Below are 25,928 nucleotides of genomic sequence, written 5' to 3' on the forward strand. Positions count from 1 at the left end.
TGTAAACAGCTCTGCTTTAGGAACTACTCGTTCCTCACATGAGTCACTGCTATGACTGCTTTTTACTAGGCAGTTAACTGTTCCCTAATTAAATAGAAAATGTTTTCCCAACATTTAAAAGGTACTAGTAAACAAAAATGGTTTGTTTTTAATCTTGAAACTACTTTACACTATTTCCCAGTCTCCATGCAGGAAAAAGTGGAATTTTCTGCAAAGTGGACTTTAGAGCATTTACCGTAAGGCAGTTTTGGCCAGTAATTGGCACCGTTTAGTAAGCACTGCTTTTTGTTTGTTCTCTTGGTAATAAATAACAAAAGGAACAAATAAAGAAATTACAAATTCAGTCATGGCAATTCTTGTCTATTCAGCTACAAAATGAGAAGCATGCATGTTATCCTGCAGCTTATACCCATACTATGCAATTTAGAGGTGGCTGCCTCACTTTGGGGGGAAAGCAGAAGGTAAGTGTTCTTGGTCTTCAGAAGTCTACTCTGTTTTGTTTCTCCATCACAGAGCATAAACCTCCAATGCAGATATTTTCTAATGGTAGCTTGCTCAGATACCCAATGAAAAAGGAAACTAATTTTTGCTGTATTTCAAGGAGTCAAATAGAAATGGTTTTTTGATTTATTTTGGATGTACGTGGCACAATAAAAGTGACTAATGGCAAGTGAAGCTGTGTTCTTGCAGGGAGATGGAGCTCAGGTAATTGTTTTCTACTGCACACTGAGTGAGAAAATATAATCTAATCTCAATCTGTTTCTTTCTGAAGATGCACAATCATGCTTACAGTACTTCTATTCCTATTTCATGTCTCCTAGACTGCCTATTTCTAATTCTTTGGAAATATAGCCTTTGGTTTTTTTCACTGTAGGTATCACAAGAAGGAGAACTAAAGGCTTAGTCCTTATAAAAGTGAAAATAACTGAAGAGCTACACTAGCAGAAATAGAGCTGCCTAGTCGGTATGTCATTTATGAGAATGGTCAGTGCAAAGTAGTGAAAGAATGTAAGTCTTATAATAGATATATGTACATTAAGAATAAATTGGGGTCAGTCTGCTTCAAGACTTAAATTGCAGTATGTGAAGCATTTTGTGATGACACGTGAATACTATCTGATCAACAAAGTATTGCCTCTTGCACAAGTGTCTAGGCCTGAGAGTGGCTGCTCCTGTTATTGCTTGAAATACCTACCCAGACTTTGAAGAGCAGCCTTCAAAGCTAGAAAGACTGCTGCTTCCCTCTCTTATTATGTTTTGATGGTTATTATTTTGGCATTCAAATCCTATTAAAGCACAGGTTTCATATATTCAGTTAGAAACAGTTGAGCCAGAAGATATGATTATTACAGATAGTTCATGGCAGGCAATGTGAGCCAGCAGCCTGACTTCACATCATATCAAAGGCTATGCAGCTCCATGATGGTGCTAGCAACTACAGTTGGCAGAATTATGCCCTTATGTGATGATACCATGTCTCTAAATTCAAGAGAGCCATGCCTTCTCTCTTGGTCAGTGTTAACTGTCAAAAGAAGATTTTTTCTTGAGTCATCAGTTTTGTAACTGATGAACCAAACAGCTCTGTGTTTTGAAGTATGGATCAACAACAAATCACCTAAGCTGTGTGGCTTGAGGGTGTACAGAGTCTGTTGTGCAATCCAAGACAAGGTGCAAGAAATTTTGTGTACTGATAGTGAAATGGTTTTTCCTTTCCAAAGACTACTCTTCTGGCCCTCAAACCTCCCCAATAATGGATAGCAGAGAAGGTATTTCAATTGTTCTTGCACCATCTGCCACCTTCAGTGACATTCTTCATGAAATGCTTTTAATCTCCTCTCCTACTTAAATTGTGTGACTTAATAGGTCCTGTTTCAGCATGGTTTTTCAGTAACTCTTTCTCCCTGGGTTTAATGTGAAGGTTACAGGCTTGCCAATTTTCCTAATAGCTTTGTTTTTTCTAAACAGTGATGTTGAATAAAATGCTCTTTCCATATGTGTTCCTTTGAATTTCTACATCAGTCTGGATAGTGGATGCATTGTTGGTGTTTCAGTGTTCATGAGACTCGTTTGCAATGAGCTTTTTCTGATGATTTTTTTTTTTTCCTTCTCTAACTTCAAATAAATCCAAAACCCTAAAGCTAGATCTGCAGCAAATCATGTGAACCTTGTACACTAACCTGGAGAGGGATTAAGCATGTGCGTACATCACTGAATGAATATTCTTGCAGGAGTTGCTCAATTGGGATTACGTGAAAACCTGTGCTACTTGAAAGGCAGCTCAAAGACTACCATCAACTCTGGTTTGCAGACAGTTGATGGCAAGATTTCCGTTTGCATTGAAATGTTAATCTCGGCCTCTCCTGCCTGGGATTTTTATTTTAGACTCAAAATAATTACTTATAGGAACCTTTGGGAGACTCTTTAGGATCTGTACTAGCTTGAGTCTGATAGCTCTTTTAGGTATTCCTCCTAGACACTACTTTTCATGGTTCATTCTTACTTCATGCAAGGGATTTTGGCTGCATTTTCAAGGTAATTTAAAAGTTCAGAAATACATTTCAATGTAAACTTCTACAGTACCTAAATACCTGATAATTGCTAGGAATAACATATCCATCCACCTTTAGAAATCCTATTAGGTGCCTCCATATGTCTTTAAGGTCTGTTGTCTAAGGGTTCCGACTCCTATTATCTTTAAGAACAACCTGTCAGTCTTCAACCCAAGATGCCAGAACAGATGTTGTTACCCAGAGGTTTACAATCCTACATCAGTAAGGAGATGGAAAGGTCATGTCTCCAGATAAAAGAAAGAACAAGCTGATCCTCATCCATTTGCAAGACCAGTAGATTTTGATTTCTTTCCTCTGTTCATGTTACTGTTATGCTGAGTAGTGGAAAAATATTTAATAGAATACTGTACAGCAACTTTTCAAAGCATTGCCTGCTTATTATGAAGTTACAGTAAATTGTGGTGTTGATGAAGTATTTGTAAGATGAGCTAATTACAGGTGAAAGAATTGTCTTTGGAGAGGCTGGATGGCTACATCAAACTTCAAATACATTACAACTTTGCAGAATTTCATAGAACTGTAGAATACACTGAAATATCTAGGTTGGAAGGGACCTCTGGAGATCTTGTACAATGTTCTGTTCAAAGCAGGGCCTTAGACTAGGTTATCCAGGGCTCCTGTCAGTCAGTCTTGAATATTTCCAGTGAGGCACATTTTACCATTTCCATGGGTAATGTATTACAATGTTTAATTTTTCTCATGGTAGAGTTTAGGGGGTTTTGGTGGTTTGTTTTGGGGTTTTTGGGTTTTGGTTTTTTTATATATTCAGATTGCATTTCCCCTGAAGCAATTTCTGCTTGGTGCCTCCATCTTCTATATAACTACCTTCTAGGACTTAACCTTTTCTGTAGAAGTTTGTAAGAGATGCTGTATACTTCTTTTTCTTTCTTATTTTTGAGTTATAAACCTCAATATAGCACAGGGCAAGTGTGACTGCAGTGCAACTTAAGCTGGATTTGTAATTTCAAAAAACTGTATTAGTTCCCAGGCTGAAGTATAATTCTGATGTATGTAAGCACACATGCTTAGCCAATAGTTGAAATATACATTGAAGAATGTTTTGGGATCTGTAAACCTCAGCAGCACTGGAGAAAGAAAGCTGGCCCCTAAGTGGGCATATGAAAGTAGAAGAAAAGGCTCAAATTAAAAGTAACGTGATTAATCTAATCACAGTCTTTCTGGGTCAGAGCAAAGAGACAGCTGATCCATTACCCTGTTCCTGATAGTGATCATTAAAGCCGGCTCAGGGAAAAGTGTGAGAACAAGGCAGTTATTCAATGCCATAGTTATTCAATGCCATCTCCCAAGTTCCCGGTGATTTCTGCTGCCAGCCAGTGGGTTATTGATTTAGGTGCTCAGAGTACACCAGAGAATTAGTGAAAGGGAATTCTGCATTAAATGGACTTTTCACAAGACTGGATCTGAATCGTCTATGAGGTATCCAAATTCCTGGTGCCAGCCACACAACAAGACTTCACACTTCCATACCAGCTAAGAGTCTGGGAGGTCCCCGTTGTATGGAGAGAATTCTTGATTCGCTGTCTTATTTCTGCTGTGCATAGATATTGGGCATATTTGTGCTTTTTGCTGTTTCCTTTTTTTCAGAATCCCACCTGTTAAAAGCAAGATCCTCAGCCAAGGATCCATTCACTGCAGGCCCTACCTTGAAGTCAGGAGACTTCTGGGAAGAGAGTTGTTTAGGAGTAGCAGGCAAGACAGTGGGAGTGCATGATGCAGATACTTCCAGCAGCAGTGGTGCGTGTTTACTGCTGGTGTGTGTGACAGGGGAAAGTCTGAGGCATCAGAGCCAGTCAGGGTCAGATGAGTATATAAAAGGTTGCACAACAACGCTGTGATCCCTGAGCTGTTTAAGATTCAATAACTGGAAAGAGACACAGGTCAATTTAGGGTGTCTCGTAACAACTTACTATGTATGTAACCTGAACATACAACAAATATCACCAGAAAGCTGAACTAACTGGTATATCTTTCTTATCCAAACTGCAGATTTCTCAATCTTGTGGAATCAGGTTACATCTGTTTGGAATCCTGAAATATTTGTACAAGGGAATGGGGCCAAAGGGTGGAGGGCAAGGCCCTGCCTCCAATGAAAGCCCATACATCACGCTGCAGGAGCTGCAGATCTGCTGTTGTGACCGGGGCTGGAGAGACCAGGGAGGGGTTCTGGTGAATTCAGAACTCCCTCAGGCTAAATTAAGGTGAAACAACACCAAATGATCAGTTAAACATTTTATTCACAGCAGAAGCAAACTGAACTTGGAAGGCATTAACAGCAGGTGGTGGGGATTCTCTTAACAGGAATTGGCATGGAGCAACCTCAGTGACCCGTGTAACCTGTGGTAACCATATACGTCAACTCAGGGAAGAAGGAGATCCCTCCCATCGGGTCACGAGGTTCAGAGCAGACCCCCTTGCTTTCTAGACTCCTCCTCAGAGAAGGGCCCAGGGGTGGCTGGATCCACTCCTAGTCCCAGACTTGGTCAACGGTTTATGTCTTAAAGGGATGAGGTGTAGGGATTGTGGAAAAGGAGAAAGAGAGAGTGAGACAGAGAGAGGAAAAGGAGAGAAAGAGTTCACCAGTCCTGGGTCTAGCATTGGTCCAGTCAGCCTGGAGGTCCAGTTCCAGTGGGTGTATGTGTGGTGGGCTTCAGTTTGTGTCCTTTTATCATCTCCTTGCCCCTCCTTCAGGTGGGCACTCAAACTCATTCAGCTAATTAGGTGTCGTGCATGGTTTGTGCTTTCAGACCCTTTAGGAGATGGCTCGGTGGGCAGAGGCAATAGCATTAACCTGGAGAGGTGCAGAGAGAGAATTGTTTCGTGGTGGATGAATACTCAGCATGTAAGGCCAAATTATAATAAATTACAGAGAGCAAACCAGGCAAGTCAGACTTCAATGCTCCTCCATTCCTTTGCTTTCCAGCATTGTTACCTGTGAAGACAAGGTCACCAGAAAGCTATTGGCATTGGTTTTTAAAATTAACAAGTCATCCTACGGTGCATCAGTTTTTAATGTTGAACTGTGGGTGCTTTAAAGAAACTCGATTTCTATGAAGTGGTGGCATTTCACTTACTGAGAGCCAGGAGTTTCATATATTTAAAACTCGGCACCAAAATGAAGAGTCACTTTAGAAAATATAGACCTAACTGGCAAAGTATTCAACTTGGCAAGCTGAAGAATACTTAGATAGCTAAACACTTGCCTGTTTTTTCCAACTATATAAGTTAGCCTATGGGCAAGTAGTACCTTTATTTATGAGCCTTCTTTCAACACAGGAAAGCATTTAAACTTTTATCTAGAATTAAGGGCAACCCCATTAAAGTTAATAAGCTAAAAAATCACAAAGATGTACTGAATTGCTAAGTCTACTTGAGATGTGCTGCTTTCTCTTCAGCTTTAAATATGGGGAACACAGCCACTGTCTGAATCGGGGAACTGCAGATGTTTTCTGGTTATCATTGTTTGATCCTCCAATAACATGACCCACCAAAAAAGCAGTACACACAAAGATCTAAAAATGGGAAAAAGAGCTGGCTTATTAAGACTTCAAAGTTTTTTTAATGTAATTTTAAACCACCAAAGGATTTAAGATTAGGGAGCTTTTTATGCATCTAACTACCAGGTACTGCTGTGAAAATGAAGCAGAAAGTCGCTTGAAGATGCTTCCAAAATCCAAAATTGGTCTATGCTTAAACACAAACTGTCATGTGATTTTAGCATACTGCCCAGGGACTATACTGGAATGTTTTGTTTCACAGCTCTTCAGAAAAAGCTTTCCACAGGGGAACAAGAGAACTGAATGCTCCATCTCCAATAGATTGTAAGCTGAGCAGCTGGAATGCATGGGGGCCCTGTGACCCCTGCACCTATCAAAGGGTAAGCTACAGTTGGAAGTCTTTGATCCAAAGCCACAACCAAAGGGACATCATCTGTCTGCTTTTTGGTTATGGGACAATATCAGATTGCAACTTTTAATATTTTATGTTCATGATTTGATCATTTCAGATCTGATGCCATAAGAGAAGGAAGACTACACCCAGATGACCAAAACTGGTCAAGTGTTCTCATTAAAAATGTTTTGTTGATAGAAATTATCTATTTTGGCTATGTGGATGTTTCCATTAAGAACATTATTTTTCAACACATTTTCCCTTCTTAAATAAAAAGCAAATTTTTTTCACAAGCAGATTTTCATTTTCTTAGGGGAGTTCTTCTTATGAGACTTCAAAAAAAAATGAAAGATTTGAAAGCATACAAGATATATATGAAGCATTTCCTCTCTGGATTGAAAATAGTGAAATAAACTACATAGTGAAAAATAAACATCTCTACATACTTGCTAAGACATTATTATTAATTCAGTGTTCCTGTACACTTTTATACCATGAGCTGTGCCTATGCATTTTCAACAAAGAATTTCACCAAATATGCTTCATCTTGAAAAGTTCTAAGTTAAGCTGGAAATCCTTTGGTTCTGGTAGTTCTCTTTTCTCTCTAAACAATGTTAATAGTGTTATTTGTCATTCAAGTTTCGCTCTAGACGTATTGAAAGATTCGGACAGTTTGATGGAAGACCATGCCTGGAGACCTTAGGAGATACACAAAGCTGTAAAACCAGCCAAGTCTGTCCTGGAGAACCACAAGACTGTGGTACTGACTTTGAATGCAATTCTGGTAGGTTTTGATTTTGTGCCATAGCGAGTTGTGCAGTAACTCAGGAAACCACTTTTACTTAGTGCTGTGAAGTTAAATCAGTTTCCATTGAAGACAAAATACATACACAAAAAGAGAGATATGCTTCAGAGCTTTTCTAGTTGGGGATCATTTTCTGAAGCAGCGCCTTATTGCTAGGGTTTAAAGAGAGTCCCCAGTGTGTAGACAGGTGGTTGCAAAGCCACAACGCCAAAACCACAGCATGAGCAATGCTTGAGAATGGGTACATTCTTCTCATCTCCCATTACAATTTACATCTAGTTTAAATTCTTCTCCTGTAATTTCTACTCCATGGTTAAAAGTTGACCATACTATGAGTGTCCTTTCTCCTAGCATAACTGCTCCACCTGCTACAGAATCACTGTGATATGAAAAATCATTGCATAAAACTAGGACAGAAGGAATTTTAACAAAAAGGATAGGGAGTTTTACTGACCGAAGTGGTATGTATGAAAGATGCTAGCTGGAGACCAGAATGCCTCTAGATCCAAAGTAAGATGTAAATTTGTAAAGTGATACGTGCATGGCATATGAATGAACATAATGTTCAAGATTCATCGTAAATCAAAATAAAATAGGAAAATTTAATGATAATAAAACTAGTCAAAACAGAAAAGGAAAGATGGTAAGTGAATTTTGAGTCCCAAGCCATTGTCAGTATTGTCTTTATCTCTGAAACTGTGATGTGCAAGTAGAGAAAGAAAAATTAGAAAGTATGTGTTTAACTACTAGTTCACAGCCACTGTGTAGCACTTACAGGTGAGGCAGTTGCTACCAACAAGTGTTGTTTTATTATGCTAAGGCTAAATTTACCCAAAATCTTTAACCCCTGTAGAAAAAAAATCAGTCTTTGTAAAACCTGTAATATGCAACCTCAGGAGAATTACTAGTTCACTGTTGCTTTAGAACACAAATTGCTATAGTTTTGGACACTAGAGTGTCCAAATAATATAGTCCAATAACAACAATTTAAACAATTTAGGAATAATTCTTTGTTGATATTGAATTATTTTCCTGTATTTTCTTAATACAAGTTAAAAAACCCCCAACACTTATAATCAAAGGTTAATATAGAAAAAATCAAAGGGAGTAACGAATTTCTGCAAATTACATTAGTTCTCCTGTCACTTACTTTCCTTAGCCATCCTAGTAAACTCATAAATAAATATAGTAGTGTTGGGTTTTTTCATTTGAAAGAGGCAGGGTGTAGGACATGAATTGCTCCTGGCAATAATAGAACTATATGAAGAGGAAGATCTCAATAAAGAGTAGCTGGGGGTGTTATTTGAAGTCCATCTTGGAAAAAAAAAGCATTCATTCAATGTTTTATTCTTTGATTAGGTCGATGTATAAAGCGTCGACTTGTGTGTAATGCAGATAATGACTGTGGAGACTTTTCTGATGAAGATAACTGTGAAGCCAACCCACGATCACCATGCCATAACCATGATATTGATGTGTCTGAAATTGGCAGGACCGCAGGGCAAGGGTATGTAATGAATGAAAAAGTACTACTGGGCCTTGTGAAGAGTCTAGGACTGTCTCCAAAGCCAGCGGAAAGCACTGGGTCAAACTGACATTCCCAAAAGTGGAATCTGAATTGTGTTCACATTTGTATTCAGAAATGTTATGTAGCTTTTGGAAGAACACCTAACTACTGTTTTATTTTGTATACTTGCAGAGGATAAAATATTTCTACAGACAGTATAAATCAATTATTATGTTAATACACAGAATCATGAATTAATTACATGAATATACATACAATATTTATTATTTAAATCTAAAGCTTATAGATATGTTTCAAGTGATATTTCATAACGAACCAGTCATTCCCAATTACTTTACTAACATGCCTGTCTAAAAGGGACAAAACATATCTTGATTATTTATACAATGGGATGACTTACTGCAACACTCTGCCTGCAGCTTTTTTCCAGTATTGCATTCTCCACTTCCCAGATCTTCGTTGTTCACAGGAGTTTTCCTCATTAATCTAAGTCAAAAATTAATCTTTCTGTTCTCATACCCTGCTGGATTTCTTTCTTTTCAAACAAGAAGAAAGTGTGACACATTGTTTATCTACAAATCGAGTTAGAAGGCAGCTATCCAAACTGGACAAATGAAAGTAAAGGTATACTAGAGCACCACCTTGTGTTTAAATGAAAAGGATGCATCCTTTTCATTTAATTTTGATAATAGTGTTACTGCACAAGAGCAAAAACGCTGCTCTTGTAGCATGGGGAAGTAAGCCAGGTACTTAGGCATTTTTAGAAGTAGCTTCTTTATTATTTCTATTATAATCCATTACTAAAATCTTCCATGAGAAAATGCACAGATGTGCAGTAGTGATGCTGGCAACACCACTTCTGCACTGAGATAGGTATATGGACATGTATCAGACATAAATATTGGAAATGCTGAAATGAATTCAAATCTTTGAAACAGACACAGGAAGGCAAAAAAGGGATATAGAAACCTCCAAGGAGCAGTTATTTTTCAAAGTATCTCTTGTACATTTGTACATAAATGCATAGAGATATGCAGCCCATATGCCAGCTTTTCTGGATTTGTAGTGGTTCAGATTTCCTATCCTGTGCTCCAGGGAATTCTATTACTCCACCAGGTCACACCCTGGTAGAAAAGACAATGCTAGGAGTAGCTGTATATTCCTTCTACATATTTGAGGGATCTGGTATACACTTGATACCAAAGTTCCTACTAGCAAACAAATTAATATAAGATATGAAAAAAAAACCCAACAGGTTAAAAGTAGCTGTAGAGATGTCCCCTTCAAACCTATAAGGCATGCTTCCTCACAGATACATTGGTCAAGTAGAAATGGTTTTTACACCCTTTTATTCCTAAAGTTTTCACTGTGTTTGATGCTTATTATCTACTTTTATTTGTTTATTTCTCATGCGTGGCCCTTAAAGTGCTTTACAAAAGAGGTATGATTATGTCCATTACACAAATAAGAAGACCACAAGAGATGACGCATGCTCATGCTGCTGTGGATGAAGCAAAATTCAGTTCCACAGTTATAATCTCCATCTCTTACAGAATCTGTCTTTTCCAGTCATAACATCATTGTCTACAGGCTATGGGTGCTGGCACCTCCTTTCCTGAAGCGTAACATCTCCTGTATTTCTCTTGTAGAATCAATATTCTAGGGATGCAGCCAATGGCCAGCCCATTTGACAATGACTTTTTCAATGGTCTTTGTGAAAGGGTGCGTGATGGAAACACGCGGACATACTACCGCAAGCCATGGAACGTGGGTGTTCTCAATTACGATGTAAGTCTAAGTCCTTCTGTATGAACTAGGATGTGTTTCATTGAATGATGAATCCTGACATCCTCTTGGAAGACTCTGCATATCTCTTGAGTCAGGCAGCAGCAGTTTTTTAGCATCAAGGTTTTGATAAAGTCCACAGGGAAACAGGCTATATTATCATTTGCTTTAGCAGTTAAGCTCAGTTGTGCCAGATAAATTCCCACATGTTCATTGCTGCACCCATGCCCAGTAAATGAAACTGTCTTTCTGGAATTTTTACAATATAAGTGGATGAGATGAACAGAAGTACAGAAAGGAATATGATACCTAACTTTTACTGGGTAGAACAGCAACCAAGCTACTTTTTCAAGGACACACAAAAGACACTGATAAAAAGGCAGGAATAATATTATGGTACTCTGGTCCTGCTTGGGCTTTCTAATGAGTGATGACCTTCTCTGTCCCACTGAAAAAAAAAAAAATCTTACAGGCTTTTGAGATTCAGTCTATGACTTCCAGTGAGGAACACTGGAATCATCACTGGAATCATCACAAAAATGTTGATGATCTTAGAAACATCAATGTCAGATGTCTTTCAGAAATCAAAGCAGTATTTTGCTTACCAAATGCTTTGCCTATCACTGTAAGTAGGAACTCCATGGAACAATGACAATTTAAACCAGATCCTGCCCAAAATGAGTATATCTGACCCAGACATCATTGTTCATTTTTTATTTTGATGGACAACCATTTCCAGTTACTAGAACTCTTATGTTCTGTTAAAGTATACAAAAATAAACAACACTGAAATAGGTATTCTGAATTAGCTTTTGCCTGCGATAAGAAAAGAAAGCAAAATCATAATTTTGATTAATTTCAAATGTCAGAACCTATTAGCAAATCTTGTTTGCATTCTAGGAATGATATGGAGACTACTGCTCCTTACATGTAAAGGAACTGTTAACACACATAAATTACTTTGAAAATGTTACATGCTGAGATTTAACACTCACTGAAGTATTGACTCTGAAGTTTTCTGTTCAGGTTTGAATGACTGAGCTGATCCAGATGAGGTGATTTGGGGAAGGGGTGATATTTCCACTTATTTTCTTTTAAAAGAAAAAAAGAGCTGTAAGAAAATTTATTGCTACACTATGCAAAACATACCACTTTAAAGTGCTCTGTAGATTTTTCTATTAATGCCTGTTTTGTTTTCTCATACAACCTTTTCATTATCTTTTCTAAGACAAAAGCAGACAAAACCTTCACGTCTGTGTTCTACCATGACCGTGTAAAAATGTTACGGGAAGTTTATATAGAAAAACAAAAACACTTTAATGCTGACCTGTCTCTGAAATACACACCTACTGAAGGAAGTAACAAAAATGGTTTAGAACAAAAGTTCAAGTATCACTATAGCAAGAATTCAAGTTTAAGCTCTATCCTGAAAAGCTCCACAGAAAGGGTAAGTTTAATCAAGCTAAAGAGTTTAATGTAACTATTTTACAAACAGTAAAATTTACTGTGTTAGAATAACACAATATTAATCTTTCTCAGTATTTGAGTTGCCTGCTGCTTTTCTGCAATTTATGCATGAAAAAACAAATACTGGTAATACTAGGGTTAAGATTTCAGATATGGCCAAAGAGTAACCAAATGTAGATTCATTTTCCCACTGTTTATCCTTGACTAGCAACCACCCTCATCTTCAACATGAGCTTGATTGTGAGAAAGGGCCAAGTATCTCTGATCTTATCTTGATTACAGAGCAGCTCTGATCTAGTGCAGTGTGGGCAAATTAGGCCAAGTCCTGGGATAGAAATTGCCACTGAGCAGGCCCATGCTAGGTAAAGACAAAATAGACGTGTAGAATAATAACTGAAAGGTCAGATCTCAGCCATTCAGGTATATCTGTAGTAATAAACTACCCTGGGCTAAGAGGCATGGGCATTAGCACTGGCACATAATAATCCATAGTTTTACTAGCACACTGCCATGATTTTGGTATGTGCCAGCTCTCATGTTCTCATAAGCAATGCCCATCCTGTGGTCCCCTGCAGCATGTGTGAAGGGAATGTTCCCAGTCGGCAGTCTGGAGAAAGCAAGCCTATTTTGGAATTGCACACAAGCCATACCTCTCTACCTGTCCTTTGAGACAGAGGAAAGGTCCTATCCCATTTTATTTACTAGTAAAGAAGTAGCCTTAACATCTAATGAGGTCAAAGACAGACCACAAAAAGTGATACTAGACATGCTAGACACTGTGGCCTAATCCAGCAGCTGGGTGCTAGTGGAATTAACCACCCAGGTCATTTACCCTTTCCCACTGTATACACCGAAGGCTGTGATCGTGACATGCTGTCATGTACAAGGTACATCAATTCCATATTGCTGAAATGCACCACATGCAAAGAAGAATATATCTGCCTCAACTAATTAAATCTTTCAAGTTTCTTGTCAGCCTTGTTGTCCAGGACTCCTTCAGAGCTCTGGAGATCAAGTGGATATAAAGGAAAACTAAGATAACTTTTATAACTGATTAATTAAAATAATGCTGAAGAGAAAGGTCAGTACTATGAAGAGAAGCTGACATACAGCACTGACTTTGTATTGGTATGAGTTTTCTTGGGATGGAAATGGACTATTTAAATCTCAAAGCATTCATCTCCACAGACCTGGAAGATCAAGTTCTGTAGCTCAGGGTGTCTTACAGGCTGCTCATAGTCTAGTGGCTTGTGATAGGAGTTTTGGCCTCAAATTCTTGCTTGGAAATCAGTTCAGAAAATGAGTTGTGATCTGTCACTGGTAGAGGTCTATCACTGTAAACTCACATTTCTGCAGTAGCAGTCCCTGGTCGAGAACCCTCCACGGCTCACCTGCATGTTAAAGCCAGGAGAAGCCCAGAGGGTAAGGGATTTTGTACATGCTGGATGGTGGGAATATTTCCACCTACAAAAATTTCTTCACAGAGATTTAGATGCCTGAAGATTTCTGCCAGTCCTAAGCAGCATCCTAGTCAGCAGTTTAAGATTCTTTAAATAGTGCCAACTAATGTGATGGTCAGTTGCAAAATCCCTTTTACGTACCTCCTGTTAGGCACTACTGTTAAGGGAGTCACATAAGTACTGCAGATAATAATGGGGTTTGGAAGGCATGTGTTTGCTTAGAGTCTTAAGTGCAACTATTTCACAAGATGTCATGTGTTCTGGGCAGCAGCTAGGTCCTAGATTAGATTATGATATAAAACCATCTGCAGTGTAATTTATGAAAATATCAGTCACTAAATCTAGAGTTAGTATGTCTGTGTGGGTCAAAGGCCTCAAAGGAAATTTTTCCTAATTAATTTTCATTTAACAATGTTATTTTGGGTTTTTTGTTTTTAATTGGAGCTGTGCTGTTCCTCCTGACAGTCTAATAACAGAGAAGTGATCCAATAAAAGTGAGAACTTAGTTCTGCTCTGACTATAAACAAAGACAAAAGTCCAGCTGACCTCAGTGGGCAGCTTCTGTTATCTACAAACCATATGGAATTACTTTTCAATGTTAGGAAAGTCAGAGAGGCACTTTGAGTAGATATTGTACTTAAAGAGAAGACCTTGTTGTCAAATAGATCACAAAGGGCTTGCTGAAATTAGTAAGGGGAGAGTTCTGCAAAACTGAAAGAACTGAAATGATCTAAATCTCTTGCAACTTCCTCAGTTTAAATTGGAGAACTTTCAATTTGAACAAGTTTGTCCCTGTTCCAAAACGCTATATTGAATGCCATGTTTAATGGTGCTGTGTTTCCCTGTAAGGAAAATAGAACAGATTTTCCTGCTGTGCTTCATACCAGAATGGCACTTTTATCTGCTTTCTTCCCCCTGCATTTAGAACCAAACCTTTCTGCATGTAAAAGGAAAGATTCAGCTGGGAAGATTCCAAATGAGGAGTCGTGATGTCCGTCTCACAGATAGTTTCCTTGATGATCTAAACTTGCTGCCTGCTGAATATGATAAGGGGGAATATTTCAAATTCCTAGAAGATTATGGAACCCACTATGCAGTCTCTGGAACTGTAGGAGGAAAATATGAACTTGTGTACGTGCTGGATAATTACGCTATGTCTCGAGTAGGTATGCATTCTGTTGGCCTTGCTGTGTTATGCAGATTATCACCAAGTCTCCAGTTATGCAAAGAGAAGTATGAGGATAGATTTGTGTATATGGAGCACTACTGAGAACAGCACATTTCACCGTGTGCCACTTGTGGCACACCAGTGACATTACAGAATTGCATGAGTTCAACAGAGATGAGAGTCAGTCTTTGTAACTTCCAGAATTATTAGAAGTCTGTATTTTAAGTCTGTAACTAAGAAAAAAAATCTTAAACAAACCTCTTCAGAATGCTAGCAATACTAATTGGTGTGACATGATTCACAGGAGACCCCCAATGCCTAGAAAATCTGCCTAAACCCTAAATCAAATTTGCTAGTTGGTACCTTCTTGGGGTACAATCGCTCTAAGAGTGTGGTGGTGGCAAAAAAATAAGGAATAAATTGAAGAACTTCCTAGAAATCACACAGTGCACTTGAGTGTGTTGAAACTGTTTTTATAGATTTTAACATTCACCCTGGAATTTTCCTTGCCCTGGTTAAAATAGGAAAGTAGCAATTTAATCCTCCCTCATGTGCAGTTCAGAAATATGTGGTTTTGTGATGGATTAAAAGTATCATTCTAGAATAAAGTTAGAAAAAGTAATACTTATGCTGATTTTGGAGATCAGAAAATAAGTACCTGATGCATGCAGCACCACCAACAATATTATTATCAGATATTCAGACTGTGCAAAGGGATATAGGGCAAAGCTGTCACTTACGTATCCCACTATTACTAGGTTCAGCACCTGGATAATGTGGTGCTGGATTTTTTTTAAGTACCAATCTTAAGCAAAAGTCTTTCTGAACACAAAAGTGAAGTTCCAGATTATATGTTTGAGTTTAATAAATAAAAAATAGTGTTGGAGGCAGTAGCGGATAAAGGAGGATTAGAAATTATGTGAATAGAGCACCTGTAAGAGATTAGTGGCCTTAATTAACTTTATGGGGAAAAGGAGTGGAGAAACATGTTTGAGGCTGGGGGACAGAGACTGGGAGGATTCAACAACTTAGCACATAAAAAGACCAAATGATAAGCAGCTGAGAAAGACAGAATTCCAATAGAATATATAGAAAGAGTGGTCCCTAGAGGGACATCTGCTCTTAGCTAGATCAAGGAAAATAGAAATCAGTTTTTGGAAGGTTTTGGTATTTTCCTAATCACTGTAGATCTCACCTGCCTCTGTGCAGGGGCTTCAGATACAATCATCCTCACATTCATATTGTGGAAGAGGAAAATGCAGGAGATAAATGGGAAGAAGAAAGCCATAAACATGTCCAATAGACCTGAAATTTATTCTCCAAGAATAATAGTATCACATTATTTATGGTCATACAATCCCTTTAATCACCTAATTATTTCCACTTCTAGGTATCACTGTAGAAGATGTGAAAAGATGCCTCGGCTACCACTTAGGTGTCAATATTGCATATGAAGACTTACATACCGATGTTAATATTGAGGGTGGTAAATGTGAAAAGATTCATGTGAAGGACAAGTGTAAGTATATCTGTATTTTACATTACATCTTTTCCTTAAGGCAAAATACCAATTTTTTTCCTTTTTTATAATCAATATAGCTATTGCTGTTAGGGAAAGGACAAATCTGGTAGATCAGCAGAGGTGAGGCTGCCATAATTCCATGCTCCCAGACCAAGCCAGGCTGAGCATGGTAGGTGCGCACACACACAAACATACTTACCTAACACATAGATACATACACACATTGCTAGCCACACAAATCGATATACACAAAAGCACAGCACTCAGGCAAACACAAACAGCACCAGTGGCTTCATCCTGTTCTTCTCTCCGTCTGATCGGGGTGAAAGTCTGTTAGTGTGAAATATCACAGAATCACAGAGTGGTTGAGGGTCCTCTGAAGGCCACCTTGTCCAAATCCCCTGCTCAAGCAGGGTCATCTAGAGCTGATAGTGTCTGCAGACAACACAACTGTCAGATATTTCAGCCCCTCCTCAATATACATACATAGCCAACATAGATCCCTCCAGCAGCTAACCTTAGACATTCAACTGAACCAGCAACTGGATCCTTAGTCTCCCTTGTTACTGGCACCCAGATATACAACACCCCAAGGACCACAGCTCCAGTCCCATTGCAGGTACAGACCACCAGATGCACACCAACACACCCCCACACACACTACGGATGCCTCCAGTGACTGGCCCTAGGTGCGCAGTCTACTCAGCAATTGGTCCTTGGATCCTCTTATCTCCAGTTGCCCTGCACAGACACACACTCACATGCAAACAGGTGTCAGTCAACCTCAAGACCTTGTGGTTTCTCCAGTATTTGGCCTAAATACCCTGGTCACTCCAGTAGCCAGCTCCTCCAGTTGTCTCACTCTAGACTCTAGAGACATAGATATCTGGGCCAGACTAACAGCCACTTTGATACTTGGCTCCCAAGCCACTTACCCTGTTCACCTCCTAGTCTGGCTTGATATTTCCTAGTGATCACACACTGACACATGTAAACTCACTCGTTCCAGTTACTGGCACCACAAATACCAGGTCCCTATCAGCCATTGTCCAATTCTAGTTGCTGGCATACAGATCTCCATACACACACATGCACAAGGAGTAGAGTCCCCTCACCCAGGAAAATAGTTAGAAATGGAATTTAATGGTAGGCCAGGACAGACTGCACTGATCAAGGACAGTATGCAGCAGACAAGCTCACTGCTCAGCCATGTTTCTATTTGCAGTCAGTCCCCTTTTTTGCCTTTATCCCTCTACCTTCGCATGATTGTTCCTCCCAAAGCCACCTTGATCCCCCCCTTACCTCTTCAACGGTACTCCCCTAAACACGCTCTAAGTATTTTAAGATTGTGCAATCCCAAAATGCCCTTCTTTGCATCCAGAGAGCCTTTCCTTTGACTCATCTTGCTGTTCATTCATCCTCAGCCCCATCCTGTAGGGCAAATACCTCTGCTGGGACAGGCCTGGGAAGAATCAAGGCAGGGGCTTCCTTTCTCTTATTAAGCTACTTGTGTTCCCCTGCCTGTCATTGCTCCTCTCTGCTCCTTTGTGTGTCTGGAAATTACTTTTCTATCACATGACCTAAAAATTGCAAAAGGCAAGGAGATTTACTGCTGAGCACAGAAGAGGCAATTCTTTTCAGTGCTCTCTTCCTGTGTTTTAGTTATGAAGCAAAACCTCCTACTAGTCTAATTCCTGCCCTTTTCTGGTTGAGCTCACGTGAGACAGTAGCGTTACTCATATTATCTTTGGCTTGTTATCAAAAAGCTACGATCTCCATGATACCTGTCATTTTGCCCTACCCCTTCTTTCCTTTCAGATATAGGGTTTTCTAATTTAAATGCAAAATAGAAGATTTCCTCCCGCATAAGAGGTATGAGCAAAGAAAGATTGAATTCCACCACAGTCAGTGAGTGAAGGGTTCTTCTCTCTACAGTCACTTTATAGAGACGGACTTGTGCTAAAAAGACAATTGTTCTTCAAGATGCATGGACATCCAACTTCCTTCATCCTTTCTTCTTTCTTTCTGCAGCAGAACATAAGGATGACGCTGTCATTGATGATGTTATCTCCTTCGTTGATGGAGGGACAATTGATTTTTCAGTTAAAATAAAAGAAATGTTACTGAGAGGATCCAAAATGGTTGATGTAGAGGATTACATACAGTGGGCTAAGTCTTTGGTTGATGCTCCAGTAGTGATACAGCAACGGGTAAGTACAACTTCTTCAGAGCTGTGGCTCTTACAGTTTGAAAGCTTTTGTTCTAAGATGGAGGTGAGACTGCAAGTTTATCATGAACTTGCAGGTATTTTCTTCATTTTTGTCATGAATGGAGTCATGCACTTCAGTCATAAGACAGAAGCAACAGAGTACTTTATTGATGTAAAACAGTGCGTTAACAAAGTTCAATGGTAAATGTGACAGTGGTTTAAAAAGATTTGATGGCAAGGTATGTTTGAGTATTTACTGCATAGAGGACAGGGTCAGAAAAAAATGTCAGGGAGACCGTCCCATTGAGTCATGAGGTTCGAAAGGACCCACTTGCTTTCTGAACTCCTTCTCAAAGAGAGGAGTCTAGCTGCAGCTGGATCCACTCCTAGCCACAGATTTGGTCAATGGTTTATGTCTAAAGGATTATATATGTGCAATCAATCGTTTATATCACTTAGCTAAGATTTCAAAGTTTAGCATGCTATTAATCACTTACTGAGAATCTGTTGCGGCAAGAAATCTCTCAACCTCAAGGAGTAACCTTGTGAGGTGTCCCTGCTCAAGGGGGGATCCTGCCGTGCAGCCCACTGCTGTGCAGGAGAGCTCAATGGGCCCCAGGCTGGCTGTCCACTATTTATAAAGTAAGAGGATTGACTTACAGTCATATTTGCATACTGGCAAGACGTCTTGGTCACTGTTCCAAGCATCCCTTGGCTACCATGCTGCCACCTGTCCCCCAAAATCCAGGGTAAGCTGGATGCAGCCATCACAACCCCCACTGCTGGTTATGGCTTAAGCAGGGGCAGCGGGGGGGAGCACACTGCCACAACCTTGACAGTTTATTCAGATGCTTACTTGAGTGATGGGTGTATCAAAAGGATTCGGAACTTCAGAAAAGTCTGTTATGCATGGGCTTTTTTCTTCTACAGCCTTCTCCAATACATACACTTGTTCCAGTTAAGATGAGAAATGCATATTTAAAGAAACAAAATTTGGAAAGAGCAATTGAAGACTACGTTACCGAATACAGTGTGTGCAAATGTGAACCCTGCAAAAATGGAGGCACCCTTGTGCTGGTAGATGGGGCCTGTACATGCATGTGCTCAAGCTACTTTAAGGGAATTGCTTGTCAGATTCCCAAATCTACATTAGTTAAAGGTTAGTAAATACCCCAGACAGACTAAAATGAGCATATTTTTTTATTGTGAACAATATGCTGACAAAATGAGCCTTCATAAGGACAGAAAGATATCATACTACTCCCTTATACCTACTGCTGTCAAACTTCATGGCTATAAGGTGTGGAAGTTAGTGTAAGTTACTGGGTTCTTTTCATAAAGAGGGCATTCTAATTTAGAGCTCATTGTCCCACATACATTGTTGTGTCTTGGAATGATACCCCAAGTTCATGTAAGTAAAGAGGAGCATTATTGAAGCATGGTGCAGCAATGGTAAACTGATTTCAGGCAAAAGCAATCTCACCACATCATAAGCTGTTTTGTCTTCAGTTTGCTGCAAAAGCACTGTGTTTGCTAACACATGATCATATTTCATAATTACTGTGCTAGCTTAATATCGGATTGGTCCACAAAGGGGAAGAAGAAGATGAATGCAGTTCCACAACATGTAGAAAATTTAGCGTGCAGTAAATTCATTCTCTGTGGCCAAGTTTTTAAAACACAGGTGCCCAAAATGGGCCTTAGAACTTGATACTCTGGCAGCTTCCAAGGGTGACAAAAATGTTGAAACCTCTGGGCTCTTAAGCAGTGCTGCTGACGAGCAGTTTCAAAAGCCAAATCTGTGTGATGGTTTGTATGCTGTAGGCTGCAGTGATCTGCAGAGTCACCACAACTTGAGAACGTAAGAATTGAATCATGGCCTACCTTGTCCACCCTCAAAAGTGCCAAGTAAAAAGCTCTGATTTATCTCTCTGTCACTGCACAGAAGACAAAGAGGTGCTGGACTAATCCTAGTATGGTGTCTTAATACCAGTTGTCACTGATGGAGGCTGGAGCTGTTGGAGCGCCTGGTCCACCTGCATCAATGGAGAAAGCACTCGAACTCGCCAGTGTAATAATCCTGCACCAGAACCTGATGGCAGACCATGCCAGGGAGAAAGCATTGAAAAACGGCCCTGTGGAGAAGCAAAATAGTTATGCTGCTGAAAAACAGGTAAGCAGCCTCTCTAAGTACTAATATGTTACTGCTGTGTAGAATAAATGCTCAGCCAATATTTGGAGCATTTCAGTGACACAGTTGAAGAAGTGATGGGTGAATCCACTTGCATGTTTCATTTAAATCTGAGACTTGATACAGCTTTTAAAAACAGCTACCTTGTCACTTGAATTTGTGAATGATGAGATTTGTATTTGAATGTCTTGACAAGTGATGTTATATCACAGAACTCAAGAGTAAAATGGAATTCTGGATAAGAACAGACTGAAAATCCACCTCTTAAAATCCAGATTTCACCTCCAGTCAGACTCTCCATCAAAAAAATCATGTCTTAGGGAGAGGGAAAGAGATGTATTTTGCAGAAACAAATTATAAAGTCAGTTTGGGAGTCTGAATTCTCTTACTTGATAAACAGAATGCTTAAATCCAACAAAGCTACTGTTACAGCAGTTTTGAAACTTTTAGCTTGGAAAAAAAATAGTTTAAGAAAATGTCTAGCTACATGGGTTTGTCATTCTTCTAAAATTTTCAGTATAATACTGCAAAATAAAACAAAAAAATAAGCAGGATTTTGAGGATGGATGCTTTGGTCCATAAAATGGCAAGGTGGTCTCAACTTTCTTCCTGTGCTGAGAACAAGAAGCTTGCATGCTACTTGGATGTAACAGTAAGAGTTTTCAGGCCCAAGAGGAAGTGTTTGGGTTTTATGCTTAACATGTTTCCGTAAGTTCCTTCTCTTCTGGGAGGCCACAAGAAGAAAAGAGGTGGCAAGATAGGGGAAGGATTTTGAATGTTTCCTCAGTGAAACACCCTGATGGTAAGTCTTGCAACATGACTTCTACCTGCACTAAAAATATGCATCAGACTTCTATTATGCCTGCTCTCTCTTCAGTAGAGTTCAGCTACACCTAATACTCTACTTCTGAAGCACGCTGCAGAAAGCATGGCCAGCAAGACATAACAGCACTCATGGGCCTTCTAGCCCTACAGCAGGGAATTACAAACTGCTTCGTATAGCACTGCATCTCGAAGCCATCAAAGTTACTTATTCCCTAAATTATTCCAAAGGTGGAAAAGAGAAAATTGAGAGAAGAATATGATACAGAGCTGGAAAATCAAGAGTAATATGAGGAAGACAAGTATAAGAAATAAGGGAAATTAAATAAAACTAGCAAGTGGCAGATTCAAAACAGACTGAAGACTGGTCCTTCACACAGTGGCCATACCAAAAGTAAATATGCATTTTAAAAACCTCAACACAAATTGATGAAAGGTTCTCAAACATGTAGATAATCATGCTTGCTCAGGAAACCTCTGAAGCATCAATTTTAGCAGGATGGGAAAGTATTCTGGGCAAGTATTTCTATGCGCTTCCCTACTCATGGACATTCTTTAGGTTGGTGCTATTGTCCTCTTGTTAAAAACAGATTATCAAGTTAGCCTTTGCTTGATCCAGTGAAGTTGGTCTTATTTTATAAAAAATTTTCATAAACAGCTTAATTTTATTCATGCACTGACACAAATTAATCATTAACATGTTTCTATTCAGCCATGACAGCAAATACCATGATGATGATTCATGATACATACATATTAAGATATGTTTCCTCTGCTATGGCATAGTAAAAGCTCTGTTAAAAGAATTAACCTAACTTTGGCTCCTGATACCTCAGACATGTTGAGTCTCACTTTTCCAGCAGAAGTCAGATATTTAAGTCTTCTGAAAATCACAGTATGTGTTTTGATTCATTCTTCATTAGAATTATTTTACATTACAGTCATACTTGAGACACATTGAAATCATGTTCTTGGTGACCCATGAGAGTACTATTTCACTTAAATTTTGAAAAATTTATAAGTTGTAGCTACTACCTTCTATCAATTCTTTGTTATTTTTTCTCCTTTTTTAGAAAACAATAATGGATTCCAAACCGATTCTACAAATCACAGTTTCTACTGGCCATCTGGCTATCCAAGAGCAATGGATTGCCATGACTTAAAAACAGCTGCAGCTTAAATGATTGCTAATCAAAACAAAGTAATACACCAATAAACATCTTAACAGAGATGAGTTGATGCAGTGGGTGTGGTCCATCTTTTATTTGTCTTTGGCCTTCATTATAGCATGCGTTATCTATCTTTGTTAGTCAACGGTGTAATGGTATCCCCTTGACAATGTTTTTTCATAATTCTTTGTAGTATGTTTTCAAACTGATTTTCAGGAATTCAAATCCAGCATGATTATCAGAATAATGTATACAACTTCAGCTGATTGATGGTATATTATTAGTAAAGAACCTGGGAGAGTCATTATCTTCAGGAAAATGCCCTCAAGGATTTATTTCCAACCCCACATCTTACATCTAATTCATGCCCTGAATCACCACTATGTTTATGAAGACATGCAGCTTTACTAGAGTTACTGCTCTTGCTCCTCCCAACATTTGCTGAATAGCCTGACATTGTATCTTGTCTATGTCAGTGTGTTAAGATTTTTATATGAAATCAGAGGCACATTACAAAGGGATAGAACAGTTGTTACATTACCATCCATATTTTTAGCAAAACTTCCAAAGGAAACAAGGCTGAGGCAATTGTACTGTCATTGCACCTACCTGTCAGTCTTCCTCAGTGACTTTTGAAACCAGTGGACAATTACTGGAAAATTTGTTTGGGGTGGGGAGAAGGATAGTTCTCAAAGAATTTTCATGGAAAAAGGCAGCTAAGTTGAGAAAATGAAAAGAAATTAGTGTCCCTGTTGAGGAAAAAGTATTAATGTCATCTTAGCTATTCTACTAGACACCAGAAGATCCACATGGAAGCAAGATGCAAGAAAACAGATTTCTTTTAAAAAGTTAAGAACAAGGGTATATGAGAGCTGAGTGGTTTGGAAACACAGGAATGGTAAAAGCCATCAGATCAATGAGATCAGTCCCTCCTATACTTGCAGTCCAGGTCTGGAAGAGTCCCCTGGAAGCTTCTTTACCTGCCTCCTGCCCACCACAAGTGACCCTGAAGACTTGAAGTACCAAAGACCAAACAGCACAAAAGAAAGCAGGAGAGAGAACTGTTTCCCAGGCACCTATGGTAGGAGAGCATTCAAAAAGTGAAAGTGCACTGGTGACCAAAGAAAGTGAATCATACCCTGTGCTACAAAGGCAGACCTAAAAAGGCCTTTCACTGATTCCTGCCAACATGAACATTTCCCTTCACATCACAGAAGTGGAAATAGGCTTCCACTAATTAATGCTTCCAAGTGCAAACACAGGATTTTCTCAATGGATGTAGCACATATGCACCTGGCATCCCTGAAGTCTTCCTGGGACATTTCAGAAAGTCTCAGATGTGACACTTATGTACTTTGCTGCACTGTGCACCTGAAATAAAGCTGCTCTTGGTGGAAGATCTGATGTTACTGTCTCACTGTGAGAACAGCAGGAGCTGTTCATCAAGAGCAGAGCTACCAGGTATCAGGAAATCCTTAGCAGACAGAGCAATTCCTCAAGAGCTGCATTTGTAAACACTCCTGGTTAAAAAAAAAAAGTAAAAAAGGAGAACAGGCCTAGGGAAACCTACCATAGTCTGAGATTTAACCCTCAATGTGACCAGACATGCTGACCAAGCATCTTTCCAGTACAGTTAGTATTCTCCATCTGACAAACAGATTTTTTTCCTAACATCAGAATCCTTCCCGTCCTGTCATTAAGTCTCTTTCATAAATTGTTCATGTAGCATATGGAAGCCTTACTGATCTCCTTCTTCCTCTATGTACTTTGGAAGATCATTATTGAACATGAATGAATATAAATTAATATAAAATTTTGTCTAATTCCCATTTTAAATGTACTCACAACCTGTTTATACCCATTTGATTTCAATCTTTTATTTTTTAGTATAAATAATCATTATTTTCTTGATACTTACAGACCTTGTCATAGCCTCTTTCATCTCCACTTTCTTAAGTTAAGCAAGGCAAGCTTTTTTAGTGTCCTTTCAGAAGCCAGGAAGTCCTTCTACTCATACAAGAAGACTTCACCTCTATCTGTGTCAGTTTAAATTCATGGTCACTCAACATAGTTGACTAGAACTGCACACAATACTCTAAATGAGCTCTCATCAGTGCTCTGCACAAATTCTTCTGCTGCATCTCCTAAAAATCATTTGTCTACTGTGCACTCGAATCACATGCTCTTTTCACATGTGCATGTCATGCTAGGGACTCATACTTACTGTCTCCCTGGCTTAGAGCAAACATCCATGTTCTTAGCACTAAGTATATGACTTCATCATTAAACTTTGGTTGACTTCTATCACTCCAATACACAAAGTCTTCTCATTCTTCCTGTGTAATGACCTGATTCTCCCCAGTATTAGGAGAACCATTCAGCTTAGTACATCTTCACATAACATCGGTATAGGCCCGGCTTTCGAACCAGGCTCCTGACCCAAGTAATGAGCAGGGTCAGTCCCATGACCTATGCCTGCAGAATACTGCTAGTAATCCCAGTAAAACTCAGGGATTCCCCTTTCACTTCTAAACCGATTTTGCTTTAGCCAGCTCCTTGTCTACCTTGCAGCCTTCTGACAGGTCACATTCTCTCCCAATTCCATCACTTAAAATTCAAAAAAAGACATTATATGAAATACTCTGCTTAAAATCTAGATAGATCAAGTTAATTACTTTTGCCTAAAATGCCAGTTAAACTTTGTAAAACAGATACTAAGTCATTCACATGTAATCCATCTTTAATGAAACCTACCTTTAATGTAGCTACGTACACCTAATATTTTCTCTTTCAAATTGTTTTTTCAAATCTATTCTTAGAGTTGCATAATATTGTGCTCAGGCAAATAAGCCTGTAGCTTGCCTAGTAATTTTCTACTTTCTAGAAAACAGGCAATATGTTTGTTAATTGCCACGAGAGGTATCTGTAGTGGTAGTTGCTATTATCTATGCAATAGATAATATTGATATATTGCATTGAAAGTTTAATTGAAAACCAGTGGTTTGGGACTTAGAGCAATGCAGCAACCCTTTCAGTGCTTTAGTAGTGAAATTATAGGGAAATGCTGATTTCACCAGAGAATGCAGTTTAAATCTTGCTTGTGGCACAGATACTGTATTTTCTGTTACTTTACTATCATTTTTATTTGTCCCCCACGACTTCCTACAGAGAAGCTTGCTTATTGCAGACTCAACTGATTTTTTATTACATAGTTGGACATCACCCAAAACACATCAGTGGTGCCCCTCCCCTGCATTTAGCATGTAGTTCACTCCTCTTCTTCCTTCCTTCATCTCTTTTCATTAAGCCCTCTGCCTTAGCTT

The 25,928-nt window shown here is 39.0% G+C and overlaps 1 protein-coding gene across 1 annotated transcript; it reads left to right on the plus strand.

The window, feature by feature from the left end:
• The first annotated feature begins 341 nt into the window (after positions 1-341).
• On the plus strand, positions 342-22,667 carry C9 (complement C9). Its single transcript, XM_049794793.1, has 12 exons — positions 342-461; positions 6,348-6,465; positions 7,119-7,263; positions 8,644-8,791; positions 10,462-10,600; positions 11,826-12,044; positions 14,450-14,690; positions 16,083-16,211; positions 18,246-18,424; positions 19,354-19,582; positions 20,417-20,596; positions 22,510-22,667. The coding sequence occupies exons 1-11, from the start codon at positions 376-378 to the stop codon at positions 20,575-20,577; spliced, it is 1,794 nt and encodes a 597-aa protein (XP_049650750.1). The 5' UTR covers positions 342-375; the 3' UTR covers positions 20,578-20,596; positions 22,510-22,667.
• The last annotated feature ends 3,261 nt before the right edge of the window (positions 22,668-25,928 follow it).

This window comes from Accipiter gentilis, chromosome Z, assembly GCF_929443795.1.
Source record: "Accipiter gentilis chromosome Z, bAccGen1.1, whole genome shotgun sequence".
Classification (NCBI taxonomy): domain Eukaryota; kingdom Metazoa; phylum Chordata; class Aves; order Accipitriformes; family Accipitridae; genus Astur; species Astur gentilis.